At 39.9% G+C, this 14,181-nt stretch overlaps 1 protein-coding gene across 2 annotated transcripts in view; it reads left to right on the top strand.

Moving 5' to 3' along the window:
• The window catches only part of Pnpla8 (patatin like phospholipase domain containing 8), a 35,017-nt gene extending 30,885 nt beyond the window's left edge, over nucleotides 1–4,132 (top strand). For both annotated transcript variants that reach the window (XM_057782332.1, XM_057782331.1), the window contains exons 9-10: nucleotides 1,470–1,665; nucleotides 2,883–4,132. In XM_057782332.1, the coding sequence (XP_057638315.1) occupies nucleotides 1,470–1,665; nucleotides 2,883–3,157 (471 nt within the window). In that variant the 3' untranslated portion in view covers nucleotides 3,158–4,132. The remainder of the gene's footprint in view (nucleotides 1–1,469; nucleotides 1,666–2,882) is intronic.
• Nucleotides 4,133–14,181: the final 10,049 nt, after the last annotated feature.

The raw sequence follows: 14,181 nt of genomic DNA, 5'->3' as shown, positions 1-14,181 counted from the left end.
ATTGGCTAAACTGGCTGGTCAGTAGGCTCCATGAATCTGCCTGTCTCTGCCCGACACAACATTTACCACCACCCATAGCTTTTACTAAGTGTTCGGTGTCTGAATTCAGGTCCTCTTGCTCAGTAGCAGGCACTTTACCCAGGAAAGCATCACTACGACCCAAGGACACTCTTCTTCTCAGGGAAGATTTGCTTTGACATAGTCACTGTTGTTGCCCCCACCTTTCCCTTTCTCTTCCACAAACACACACCAAAAACGTGGCAAACCAAAAGTTACTGTCCATCTGCAGAAATCACTGGTACACTGGACTTCATCAAAATTAGGAACTTTTGCTTTGCAGAAACAAAGTGACTCACAGGAAGAAAGCAGACCGTTGAAGTCTAGATCATAGATCCACAGTGGGATACATATGGAAGCCATATAGGGAAAAGCCTATGTAGTTACTTAAAATATCTTTAGTCAGATGTGTGTTCCTAGTTTTTAAGCTCGGTATCAATACGGAAATGAAATACATTTAAATATTGTTTTGTGATTCATTCTATTATAGTTTGGCCATAATTTAAAATTTTATTTATTTTACTCTTTTCATATTAGTTTTAATATTATTTATTATGTTTTATTTTTATATTAATGCATATTTTGCATTACTTTTTGAGTTCTTACAAATCATGTTGATACTGAAAAACACTGAGAAAAGTGCTTCTCAATCTTCCTAATGCTGCAACCCTTTAATACAGTTCCTCATGTTGTGGTAACCCCAACTATAAAATTATTTTTGTTGCTACTTCATACTTGTAATTTTGCTATTGCTATGAATCGTCATGTAAATATCTGTGTTTTCTTAAGTGATGATCTTAAGTGACCCTGTGAAAGGATTGTTCTCCCCCAAAGGGGTCGCAGCGCCTGGGTGAGAACCACGGACTTAGACGTTCAACCTTCTCCTACTTTGTTCAGGTTATAACTGTACTGTGAATATGATACCTACAAATTATTGTTTAAATTTCAATTAGTTTGATTATGTTAAACTTGTGAGATTATTTTGTTATTATTAACTACCAACTATCCCAGTGTGTTTTAAAAAGCTGTTTAGTTCAGGGGTCAGCAAGATGGTCCAGTGGGTAGAGGTGTTTGCTACAAAGTCCAGTGACCTGGGTCCAGTCTTCAGGACCCATATGCAGAAGTTTTTCTCTGCCCTCCACATGTGTGAACACACAATCAGTCAATAAATACACATGAAAATGTTTTTAGGTTTTTCAGTTTATCTTAGTATTTTTGAGTAACTTTTACAAACCAATCCAAAAAAGTTGTTCAGAATAGGAAATTACAACTTATTATCTTTGATGGTGGATTTTGCAGTTGTAGAACATGAATAAATCCGTTTGCAAAGCCCCTCTTGTAAATCACTCACTTTCCTGTTAGCTTCTCCCTGTAGGAAATACTGAGTTGACTGCTCTTTTGACTTTTTACAGGATGGAGGTTTGCTTCTGAATAACCCTTCAGCCCTGGCCATGCATGAGTGTAAATGTATCTGGCCTGATGCACCCTTAGAGTGTATAGTGTCCCTGGGCACAGGACGGTTTGAGAGTGACGTGAGGAATACTGCCACCTACACAAGCCTGAAGACAAAGCTCTCAAATGTCATCAACAGTGCCACGGATACAGAGGGTAAGTGTCTTAGTTAGGCTTTCTAGACACCATGGCCATGGCCACTTTTATAGAGAAAAGCATTTAACTGGACTGGTTTACAGTTTCAGAGATTTAGTCCATTATCACCATGGCAGGACAGGGAGCATGCTGTCAAACAGTGGTGGGTCGCTTCCCACTGCCCTGCTTCCGGCTAGCTTTACCCAAAATAATTACACGGAAACTGTATTCATTTAAACACTGCCTGGCCTATTAGCTCTAGCCTCTTATGGGCTAACTCTCACATCTTGATTCAACCCATTTTTAATAATCTGTGTTTACCACGAGCTTGTGGCTTACTGGGAAAGATTCAGCATGTCTGACCTGGGAGCTTCATGGCGGGTGGCTCTCTGTCTCTGCCTTCTTCCTCCCAGCATTCTGTTCTGTCTCCTACGCCTATCTAAGCTGCTGTCCTATCAAATAGCAAAGGCAGTCTCTTTTTTTAACCAATGAAAGCAACACATAGCCGGGCAGTGGTGGCGCACGCCTTTAATCCCAGCACTCGGGAGGCAGAGGCAGGCGGATCTCTGTGAGGTCGAAGCCAGCCTGGTCTACAAGAGCTAGTTCCAGGACAGGAACCAAAAGCTACGGAGAAACCCTGTCTCGAAAAATCCAAAAAAAAAAAAAAAAAAAAGAAAGCAACACATACAAAGAATACCCTCCTACACCATATATATATATTTGATTAAGAGGAGGGCAAGACGACCAACATGATTCTTTTAAAAGGAGGAGGGTAAGGATGGCTCACTGGAGACTCAGAAACCTTTGGAAGTCATGGGAATGCTCATGACTTGTGGTAGTAAAATAAAAGTTTGTACATTGCCAAACTTTTTCAAATTACACAATTAAAATGATTAATTTTAATATACATAAATATATAGCCCAGTGAGGATGGTTCCCAAAAAATGAAAAGCAAAGGGAAGGCAAGACATTTTATCAGGGAGAGAGAATAATCAAGCAAGGTCCTTAATTGAGCAGAATATATAAAGTATTTGGAAAGGGAATTGCAATTTGTAGATTTGTTCTTCTTATGGATTCCTTGAAACTATGTGAGTTAGGGTGATAAAATGAATGCATGTTAATAATGTGCCTAAAATAAAGATAATTTTAAATGAAGAAAAAATGAATAGAACATTCCAAAATAACTTACCTCATACCTTCTCTTACCTACCCTCTCTCCTTCATTTTTGTTTTAACAGAAGTCCATATAATGCTGGACGGTCTATTACCTCCTGACACATATTTTAGATTCAATCCTGTCATGTGTGAAAACATACCCCTAGATGAAAGTCGAAATGAAAAGCTGGATCAGCTGCAGCTGGAAGGGATGAAGTATATAGAAAGAAATGAACAAAAGATGAAAAAAGTTGCAAAAATATTAAGTCAAGAAAAAACAACTCTTCAAAAGATCAATGATTGGATAAAATTAAAAACTGACATGTATGAAGGCCTTCCATTTTTTTCAAAATTGTGAAGAGGGTATGCATGTGTTCTCATAAGTGAAGACCGTGAGGAGATCCACCAGAGTGAGTGAGGGACTGCTCCAATGTGAGTTTCTGTGGGATACTGAATGGATTCTGGGAAATCAGTTCTGAGACAGGTGATGTTCTGAACAGCTCACACCTCATGGAAGATATGTTTGGTTACAGACATCGTATGGGAATTAAGTATTGAAGATGTTCATAACCTTTAGGCATTTTATTACTGTGCTAGTTGGTTTTAGTATCTATTGGTCTTAAATTGTTTGATGTTGAAAATTTATTAATATATGTGCCAAACAAGAAATGGGAGCGTTGTACTCTGTGCTTTGCTTTCGGTCATCTCAATCATGTGGGGTTTGTGTGACCATTGATTTCCTTTATATTTACACCACTCAGCATTCACTGGGCGCACCTGCAGTCCACGTGCTGCCTTTCACTGCAGTAGCATTTAAGGAGATGCAGAGAGTTAGAGGACCTGTATGTTTGAAATAGGAAAGCACTGGATGCAGTTTCCTATGTAAAGAGGTTGGTGAATTTCCAGTGAGCAAACTTCCTCTTGAAGTTTGAAGATAACGGTCACTTTTCTAAATCGAATGCTGTCTTCTCATTCACTGTTACAGAATCAGTTGTTTGATTTTACTGAGACAATATTCTTATCATTAACAAAAATAAACTATTAAAGTGATCATCTGTGAAAGGCTAATGCCATTTTAAAGTTTTTTATTGCTCATAATGATTGCCCAGTTTCTTGTAGCATTTACAAAGAAATGTTTGTTTATTTAGATTTACTTCAGTAATCCCTGTTTGGGTTTTACTGAAGTCAGAACTTGGTTCTGTAGCCAAATAAATTCTTCTTTGCTGTATTATTTCCTTTGTAAATCTTTACATTGTGTTGAAATTTCCCATGAAAAATGAAACCAAGGTGTGTACCCTTTGAATTATACACATAAACTAACACTGACCCTGTTGCCCGTGTTGTCATAGTGTTTGTACTGAGATGGGTGAGCACTGTGGAGTGGTGGAGGCTGTGGTCATCAGTCTGCTTCTGTCTGCTGCATAGCAGCTTCTGGGGACAGTTTGGGAGAGTCAGTTCTTTCACTTGTAAAAGGAGAAAAGACAGTGGTCAAATCTTGTGACTTCTCATGCATATTTTAGAAACAAATAAATAAGCTCCAGTGATTTTAGAATATAATTAAAATAATCCTCTTTAGACTATAAATAAAAACTTTTACATAGCTAGACTGACTACCGTAAGAAATACAGAAACTACTGGAAATCTGCATATTCTGGTGATCCTTTATAATAGATTTTAAGCACAAGCTACCGTGCGGCCACATAGGTGTACATTTTTGTGAGGTTCTCTTGTACTTTCTGGTGCTGCTCATGCTTTGCAGCATAAGTCCACTTTTCCTTGTCTGTGCTTTGTTAGTCATTGCCAGGGATACTCAGTGCCCAATTTCTTTCTTCAGCCTATGTTCTTTCATCCTGACAAAGTATAGCCATTTGTGTGGTGTGAAAGTGTTTGTTTGTTCTTATCCCCTCAGGTGCTTGATGCTGATTATCCAAAGAACTGAGTGATTCCCTGAGATAACATTTCATTCTGTAATGAAAACAATGGTCTCTGTGTCCAAAAGCAAGGAACCAGGACTCAGAATGGTAAAACTAGGGCCACTGCACACTCAGAAAAGCACTGTCATCTTAACTAGAATGTACTCTCCTGGGTCAGATCCAGCTTACTGAGTTGGAGAGAAAATGTACTTGTGGACATGTTACCTCTTTGCAAGAGCAGATTATCTCAGTATTCAAGTTTGTGGACATAGCTCGTGTCCTTAGCCATACAATGGCGCTCTCCTTGTGATGGCACCTCTGAAAGGACTCACAGATGTATGGAGAGGGGCTGGAGGAGATGATGCCCGACCTTTCTTACCTAGTATGCCGACATTGCAGCCATTCAGAAGGAGCTGTCTGTCTACAGAATGGCCACAAATGCCCACAATGAATTTCTTTGACAGGAAATTGAAGATGTCCTCTGTGTAGTTAGGATGCATAAACCATTTGGAAAATTCTACTTTGGTTCCATTCCAACAAATTCTTTTCACATTCATTGCACTGTGTTCTTTTTTGTTGTTGTTTCTTGCCAAGTTTAAATACAACAGAACTGTTCACTTAATTTGACTTTTTGAGGCAAATCTATGGCAGTTACTCTTTCATGACTAGAAAATAGGAGGCACATTAAAAAACAGTTTGTTCTGTTCCTGGTGGAGGTATCTGCCATCCAAAAAGTAGACACAGACTACAGATGCCCCTGGACTAGACTATTGCATGTGTTGGCCCATCAGTTGGATAAATGTATCTCTGAGAAGCCACATTGATTGCTTTGTTCATTATAACCTTTATTCAACTGAATAGTTTCAAATTCATCATACCTCACAATAGGCATTAGTAGTTGGGTTAACTAGTTCGTTAAAAATAAAATACTGGACCAATGAGATGGCCCAGTGGGTAAAGGCAGCTGCCACCAAGCCTGATAACTTGAGTTGAATTCTCAGATAAAATTTGCCCTGAACACCATACAGGATGCATGTGCCCGTGCATGCACACACAGTAAAGAATGAAATAGGAAGGTAGGTGTGGTGGTGCAGACCTGTGATCACAACAGTTGGAAAGTAGAGGAAGGATAATCAGGACTCTTCAAGAGCAGCTTGGGCTTCATGGTAAGTCCAAAACCGTGCTGGGCTTTGTGAGGCTCTGCCTCTGGGTGGAGGGAGTAAAATATCGACTGTGATGTAGATTTTCCTTCATTCTTACAAAAACAGAAACTGTATTATGCCTTATTCTTTGCTTTTAGGCACTACATACTGTGAGGTGTTATAGTTAATATTGTCAGGGTCACCTAGGAGGTAATCCTGTGAGCTTGTATGTGAAGAATTATCTAGACTAGGTTACTCAAGATGGAAAACCCACAGCTATGATAGCACCGTCCTATGGTCTGGCATCCTGTACTGAAGAAGAAGAAGAAGAGGAGGAGGAGGAGGAGGAGGAGGAGGAGGAGGAGGAGGAGGAGGAGGAGGAGGAGGAGGAGGAGGAGGAGGAGGAGGAGGAGGAGGAGGAGGAGGAGGAGGAGGAGGAGAAAAGAAAGAAGAAAGAAGAAAAGAAGCTGAACCCTAGCATTCACCACTGCTCTCTGGCTACAACTGCCTAATGCACATGTTTGGGGCCTTCCTGGGCCATGATGAAAACACATTCAAGTTGTGAGCCTAAATAAGCTCTTCCTTAAATTGCCCTTTTCAGATATTTTGTTGCAGCAACAAGACAAGACAGTAATACAAATACATTTTTTTTTTTTTTTTTTTTTTTTTTTTTTTTTTTTTGGTTTTTCGAGACAGGGTTTCTCTGTGGCTTTGGAGCCTGTCCTGGAACTAGCTCTGTAGACCAGGCTGGTCTCGAACTCACAGAGATCCGCCTGCCTCTGCCTCCCAAGTGCTGGGATTAAAGGCGTGCGCCACCACCGCCCGGCCTACAAATACATTTTAAAGATTACAGTCTGATTTAATATCAACAGGTCAGGCCATCAAAATGGATGATATATATATCATTGGTTTCGTATATACTACATTGCTTATCTTCCTCTTTTGTACTATTGAGTCATCTCAGTCCTGAAAACTAGATTTCTAGAGTAGCAATCATGCTTTTGTGTTGATGTTAACATATGCCCACTCTAAGGAATTCTTAACAGTCTGTCAAGTTGAGAAAATAAAAACCAATGAAGCTTACATCTCTCTCTGCTTTTCAAATTAGTCTTACTGTGATCTTCCTGACCCTTTCCAGCCTACACTCCCTCTGCCCTGTCTCTCTTCTGAACAGTGGCTGCTGCCATGGCTCCTCTCCTCCAACCTCCCTCCCTCCCTCCCTCCCTCCCTCCCTCCCTCCCTCCCTCCCTCCCTCCCTCCCTCTCCCTCTCCTCTTCCCTTTTCTCCAATAACCCACCAAATAAACTATACCAAAACCCTCTCTCTGCATGGCATGCCTATCCTTCTCTGTCTCTCACCCGCCATAGCTCCTCATGGAACCCGTTGCCTTGCCAATGACCATGGAGGTCTCTCACCCACCGCCTCCCATCTACCTGGGACCACAGAGGCTTCAGGTGGTGGAACCCAGCTGCCCCTCAGGAAACCGCAGCATTTTATCGAAACCATTATAGCCAGAACCTGGAAACAACCTAAATGCCCCTCTACCAAAGAATGGATAAGGAAAATGTGGTACTTTTACACAAAGAAGAACTACACAGCAGAAAAAAATAATGACATCTTGAAATTTTCAGGCAAATGGATGGATCTAGAAGACATCATATTGAGTGAGGTAACCCAGACCCAATGTTGACAGGTTTCTATCCCGCCCATTCCTGCAGCTGTTCAGTCCCAAATAAACATACAAAGGTCTACATTAATCATAAACTGGTTGGCCTGTTAGCTCAAGACTTCTTATTAACTCTTACATCCTACATTAACCCATAATTCTTATCTGTGCCAGCCATGTGGCTTTGTGCTTTTTATTGGCAAGGCATTCTCATCTTGCTTCATCTGGGTGATGACTACAGACTGAACCTTTCCTCTTTCCAGAATTCTCCTCTTCTGGTTGCCCTGCCTATATTTCCTGCCTGGCTACTGGCCAAACAGCATTTTATTAAACCAATACAACTGACAAATCAATACAGGGTAAAAGACTATTGTCCCACAGCACACACCCCCTTTTTTAAAAAAACAAAAACTTTGAATTTAATCTCCTTTGTTTAGCTTTCTTCATGACAACTTATAACCAACACTCGAAACAAAGAAAAACATGCATAATCTATTTTGGGGAAATGTGGGCGTAGTTTTCTAAGATACTTCCTGTTGATTGGGGTGCTGATAATCTTAAAGGGACCTAAAGAAAATTTAGAATTATGGTCAAGTCCTGACTGACTTGTTTTGATCATCTCAACCAGAAGTCTTGAGCCTGTTCTGGATGTAGAGCTCAGACATCTGGGCCATCTGCTTCTATTGGAGATTTCTCAGTGGTCTTCCCTGATCAAACCTGTTTTTCTTAACCCAGAATGGATCCATAGCCTCTCATTTCCTGTGGAAACAAAAGCAAAACCTCTTCTCCAAAGTAACATATCTTTTGACTTAAAATTTGAAGTCAAAGCATTTTCAAAATATATATGTTGTATTAATGCTGCAGCATTTGTAATCAAATGTCTTTTAGCAGCTGTTGTTCCTTCCTCAGCCATCAAACCATTCAGACAACACAATAACATATAGTATCCAGACTCTATTTTCCATCTTTATATGGTTTTAATTTAAACTCTTTTATGTTTAATTTTTGTTTTTTTGAGACTAGGTTTCTCTGTGTATCTTTGGCTGTCCTGACACTCACTCTGTAGGCCAGGTTGTCCCTGAACTCACAGAGCCCCCCCCCCCCCGCCTCTGCCTCCCAAGAGTTGGGATTAAAGGTGTGTGCCACCACACCCAACTACTCTCCTTTTTATTTTAAGGACTTTATCCTTTTCTTTCCCAAGCCTACATATATTTTTAAACACACTGTAAAACATTTAGAATTTTTTTCATCTGAATCTATCTTTGCTATATATCTCTCTTTTTCTGACCACATGAGTCTTTAATATGCTAAGAGATGTGGCTATGGTTAAAGCCATGACTTTAACAGCTAGATCCACCCCATTCCTTAGCTTTCTGAGAGGCTAGCTTCATGGCAGGAACCATGTTTATTGCCAGAACTCTATGGAATTTCCAGGTCCTTTCCACCACCAAGAAGCATACTATTGGCTACTCAAAAACACCATTTAAGTGTTTGGTGGTGGGGCCTCTTAAAAGAGCTGCAAAGTTTTTGCAGCTAAAGCTGAGTCAGGAAGCCTCTCTTAAATGAGATTCACTTGCCTCTAGAAAACAGACCCTACCTGAGAAAATGCTGCTACCAAGAATCTGTGCTTAGCTCTGTTCTTTTTGTGTCTAGAATTCCTTCTCAAACTCTCTGAGGTTTTATGTGGACAAAGTTGTCCATGTTGGCACCATTTGTTGACAAAGGTTTCTCTCCTGCCCAGTCCCACAGCCATTCAGTCCCAAAGAAACACAACACACAGAGGTCTACATTAATTATAAACTGGTTGGCCTATTAGCTCAGACTTCTTATTAACTCTTACGTCCTACATTAACCCATAATTCTTGTCTGTGTTAACCATGTAGCTTTGTACCTTTTTATCAGCAAGGCATTCTCATCTTGCTTCCTCTGCATCTGGGTGACAACTTGCCAACTGAACCTTTCCTCTCCCCAGAATTTTCCTGTTCTGGTTGGCCTGTCTATACTTCCTGCCTGGCTACTGGCCAATTAGCATTTTATTAAACCAGTACAACTGACAAATCAATAAAGGGTACAAGACTATTTTCCACAGCAACCCAGAAAGACAAATATCATATGTATTCACTCATAAGTGGCTTTTAGAGAAAAAAATAACCCCCCCCCAAAAAAAACAGCCTACAATTCACAATCCCAAAGACGCTAGACAACAATGGTCCTAAGAGAGACATACATGTATATAATCTATATGGGAAGTAGAAAAAGACAAGATCGCCTGAGTAAATTAGGTGCATGGGGACCATAGGAGTAGGTTGAAGGGAAGGGGACAGGAAGAGAGGGGAGCAGAGAAAAATGTATAGCTCAATAAAATCAATGATTAAAAAAATGATTAGTGATAGGCACCTTTATGAACTGAATCATCTTACCAATCGAAAATATGTATTTCTGTGGGGCTTGCTTTTACTTTTGTAAATTGGAAATGCTTTGTTATCTAAATGGTATTTTTGTCATCTCTGTAATTAACTTGTCTCTATGTTGCTTTAGTCTATCAATGAACATATTATGTAGTTCCAGGGTAAAGAATAATGCAGTGAGCAATATATTTTACATTGTAAAAATATGCAGCTAGAACCAGGTGCAGTGGTGCATGTCTTTAATTCACATTCTGGGAAGGCAGAGGCAGGCAGACCTCTTGAGTTTGAAGCTAGCCTGGTCTACAGACTGGGTTTCAGGACACCCAGTGCTACACAGAGAACCCCTGTCTTGAGAAAACAAACAAACAAAACCCCAAAAAAGAAATAAACAACAAAAAAATATAGAATAAAGTAGGTTTTATAAATATATAGTTTTTCAGTTTTGTATATATTTTCTCTAAAGTAGACCTGGTCTTAGCACATGGAAGGTGATTAATTTTGTATTCACATGAAGGGCTTCAGCATATTGATAAGTACAGTGCATAAATTAGCAACAGACATCAGAAAATCTTAATAGATGCAAAAAAAAGAGTCCTTTGACAAAGTTCAGTGTCCTTCATGATAAAATCCCCCAAAGAAACAGGGCATTGGAGAAACATACCTTATCACAATAAAGGGCATGTGGCAAACCTCTAGACCTCATTAAATGGGAAAGGTAGAAAAAGCAATTTCTTCTCACATCAGGAACAATACACACACATACTCTTTCCACACTTGGTGAATATTTATGTCAGTAAAGCAAAAGAGAAAGAAAATGGGTAAAAGCAGAGACGAGAGAATTCAAATCATCCCCTTTTGCAGAAAGCATAATTCCTTACTGTAGAGACCCTAAGAACTTAGCCAGAAAACTCCAGTTTGAAAAACATTTTCAGACAAATGGCAAAATAACAAAATCAACATGTAAAGACCAATAGCTTTCCAATATTCCAGTAATAAATTGCCAAGAAATAAGAAAAAAATCCATTCACAATAGATTAAAAACATAATAAAATTTCTATAGAAAAACTAAATAGGAGGAGGAAAAACTCTACAATGTAAGTCACTGAAGAGATTTAAGATAGACCTAGAAAATAGACCTCCCAGCTCATGGATTGGCAGAATTAATAGTGTGGCACTGACTGTGGCATCAAAAGCAACCTGCAGGTGCAAACAACCCCTATCAAGATTCCAAAGACATTACTCACAGAAGTAGAAGAAATAATCCTTTCATTAATGCGTACCACAAAAGCCTGTCCTGTAGCTGGAACTGAGGTCTATCATTTGACCCTCTGGGTTCTAGATCCTCAATTTCGTGCTTCTCTTCTAAACCCTCTGATGCCTTCCCTTACCTGATCTTTTTCCTTCTTATCTGTTCCCTATCTTGAAGCAGAAAGCTCTTAATCCTCTGGTGGCCTAGATTTCTTTTTTATTAGCACAGGTTAGATCATAACAAAAGGAAGGGTGTTGTTTGATGTTCCAAACACTTTACCATGGCCTCCAGGCCTGTCCCTGGCTTTGTGTGTCTCCCCAGCCTCCTCTCTTGCACCGACTTGCTTTCCTCATTGCACTCTAGGACCTTCTTGTTCTTTCAGTTTCTTTTTTTTTTTTGGTTTTTCGAGACAGGGTTTCTCTGTGGCTTTGGAGCCTGTCCTGGAACTAGCTCTGTAGACCAGGCTGGTCTCGAACTCACAGAGATCCGCCTGCCTCTGCCTCCCAAGTGCTGGGATTAAAGGCGTGCGCCACCACCGTCCGGCTCTTTCAGTTTCTTAAAGGACCCACCCGCTACTGGCCTCTACAGAATGCTGGGGAATTCTGTTGTTGGCATTGTTCATAGCAGCCTGTTCTCAGCCTCATGCATTCAGCACGGAACCCTTGGTGAAACGTCCTTCACCACAGTTTGGCTTCACATTTTATTTATTTGTTTGTTTGTTTATTTATTTATTTTTGGTTTTTTCGAGACAGGGTTTCTCTGTAGCTTTGGAACCTGTCCTGGAACTCCCTTTGTAGACCAGGCTGGCCTCGAACTCACAGAGATCTGCCTGCCTCTGCCTCCCAAGTGCTGGGATTAAAGGCGTGCGCCACCAACGCCCGGCCTGGCTTCACATTTTAAAAACCTTCTTGAGACTGAGCTTTATTTACTTGTTTGGTGCTATTGTCGTTGCCAAACTGAAAGATCCCTGAGATAGGGACTTCAGCCTCTCTTACCTCTTTCGTTTGTGTCTCTTACATAGAATCTGATACACAATAGATGATAAACTTGTTGGCTCTTAATGCACCAAAGAAATAAATGTGCCCTATTCAAATCTCAACTGGAGCTTCTTACTATAAGAAGCAAGTTGATTAACCACTCTGACCTTCCTCAGGACCACCATTCAAGAAATGTTGAACACTTTTCTGTATTAATATTCCAAATACAGAAACTATTAAGTTTTATACAAAATTGCTTAATTAGCTTAATAGCTAACTACCCAGTGATATGTAAAATTTGATAATTAAAAAGATACTAGGTCTTCAGTAACAAATATTTTCTGCTTTGTGTATTAATAAAATATTTTTACAAAACATTAAAAATATTTTGTAAAGTAAAATAATAAAAATATAGTCTCACATGTCTAACTTGATATTCACTAAAACTAATTTTATTACTTCAAATAATGTTTTATATATACTGTGATGCTATTTAAGATATTGCCAATTAAACTAATATCAAAACTGGACGTTTTTGAGATGTTTGGCTCTAGGATAAAAAAATTTCAGCATTCTTAGCCAAAAATCAAGATAGCATTCATTGTTTTGTTTCGTTTTTTTTTTTTTTTTTTCCGAGACAGGGTTTCTCCGTAGCTTTTGGTTCCTGTCCTGTAACTAGCTCTTCTAGACCAGGCTGACCTTGAACTCACAGAGATCCGCCTGCCTCTGCTTCCCAAGTGCTGGGATTAAAGGCGTGCGCCACCACCGCCCGGCGCATCATTATTTTTAAGAAATTTTATTGTTTCAATTAATTTTGCAGCCCATTCTGTTGCCTACCCATGAGAAAAAAAATCAGGACTAGATATGTCTATGTATAAATCATTACTAAACTAAAATTACTTATACCCAGAAGCAACCTTAATATCTGTGTAGTGAGTCTTGCCATTTGTAACATTTGGAAAGAGAGTCACTTCTCTTATAAATCGGACCTTGAAGAAAGAAGACAATTGGACACCCATATGTCCAGAAATTCAAAACTGTCGACTTGCACTGAAAGTCAAGGTTTAAGCTTAGAATTCGTAGACACTTTGGAGGCTTGTGACAAAATGTGCTTGTGTCTGGAAAGGTAGAATTAGCCCATCACCCCAGCCCTGACTTGGTGCCTGAACCTTCAGGGTCCTCAAGTACATGAATTAAATACCTGCAACCGTAAGCCCAGGTTCAGTCCCTACCTTTGCAGACATTGCCACACTCCTTCAACTGTAAGCCCAGGTTCAGTTCCTACCTTTGCAGACATTGCCACACTCCTGCACCAGGCTCCAGGTGTGTACATCAACAGACCTGTCATTGTGGGATGCAAGCAAAAAGTTTTGACGATCTCTGTGGAATTCTTCAATCCTAGGACTCAAGGGTGGTCTAGAAAGAAGTGTGGAATAAGCCCCAAAAGAGCCAGCACAGGGCCTTCAAGAGCACACTCTGTGTATGCAACTAAAAGAATTTAAAAGAGAATCTCAAAGATATTCATATACCCATGTTTATAGGATTATGAATGCCAAGAGGTAGACACAACCAAGTGTCTATCAACAGATGAGCAAGTAAACAAAGTGTGATTCGTGCATAGAGTTGAGTATTCTGCCTTAAGGAAGGAAATTCTGACACAGGCTGCACTCTGTATAAATCTTTAGTACATTGGGGTAGTCATAAAAAATACTGTATTGTTTCATTTATATGAGATATTTATAGTAGCAAGATTCATAGACCCAGCCAGGGCAGCAGTGGTTACCAGAGCCTGGAGGGAGAGGATCCTGGGGAAGATGTTCAGTGGACATAATGCTGCAGTGTTGTAAGACGAAACGGTTCTGGAGACAGATGGCAGTGATGATCACACGACCTGATACTGCCGAGCTGTACACTGGAAATGGCTAAGATGCTGCGCTTTATGTTGTGTATTAAAGTAGATTGAGTGAAAGCTTAAATCAAAGCTGAAGAGAAAGTACAAGCAAGAATTATGTCGGTGTCTACTAACC

Source organism: Chionomys nivalis, chromosome 10 (genome assembly GCF_950005125.1).
Source record: "Chionomys nivalis chromosome 10, mChiNiv1.1, whole genome shotgun sequence".
NCBI lineage: Eukaryota > Metazoa > Chordata > Mammalia > Rodentia > Cricetidae > Chionomys > Chionomys nivalis.
This window is presented reverse-complemented; position numbering and strand designations above follow the sequence as displayed.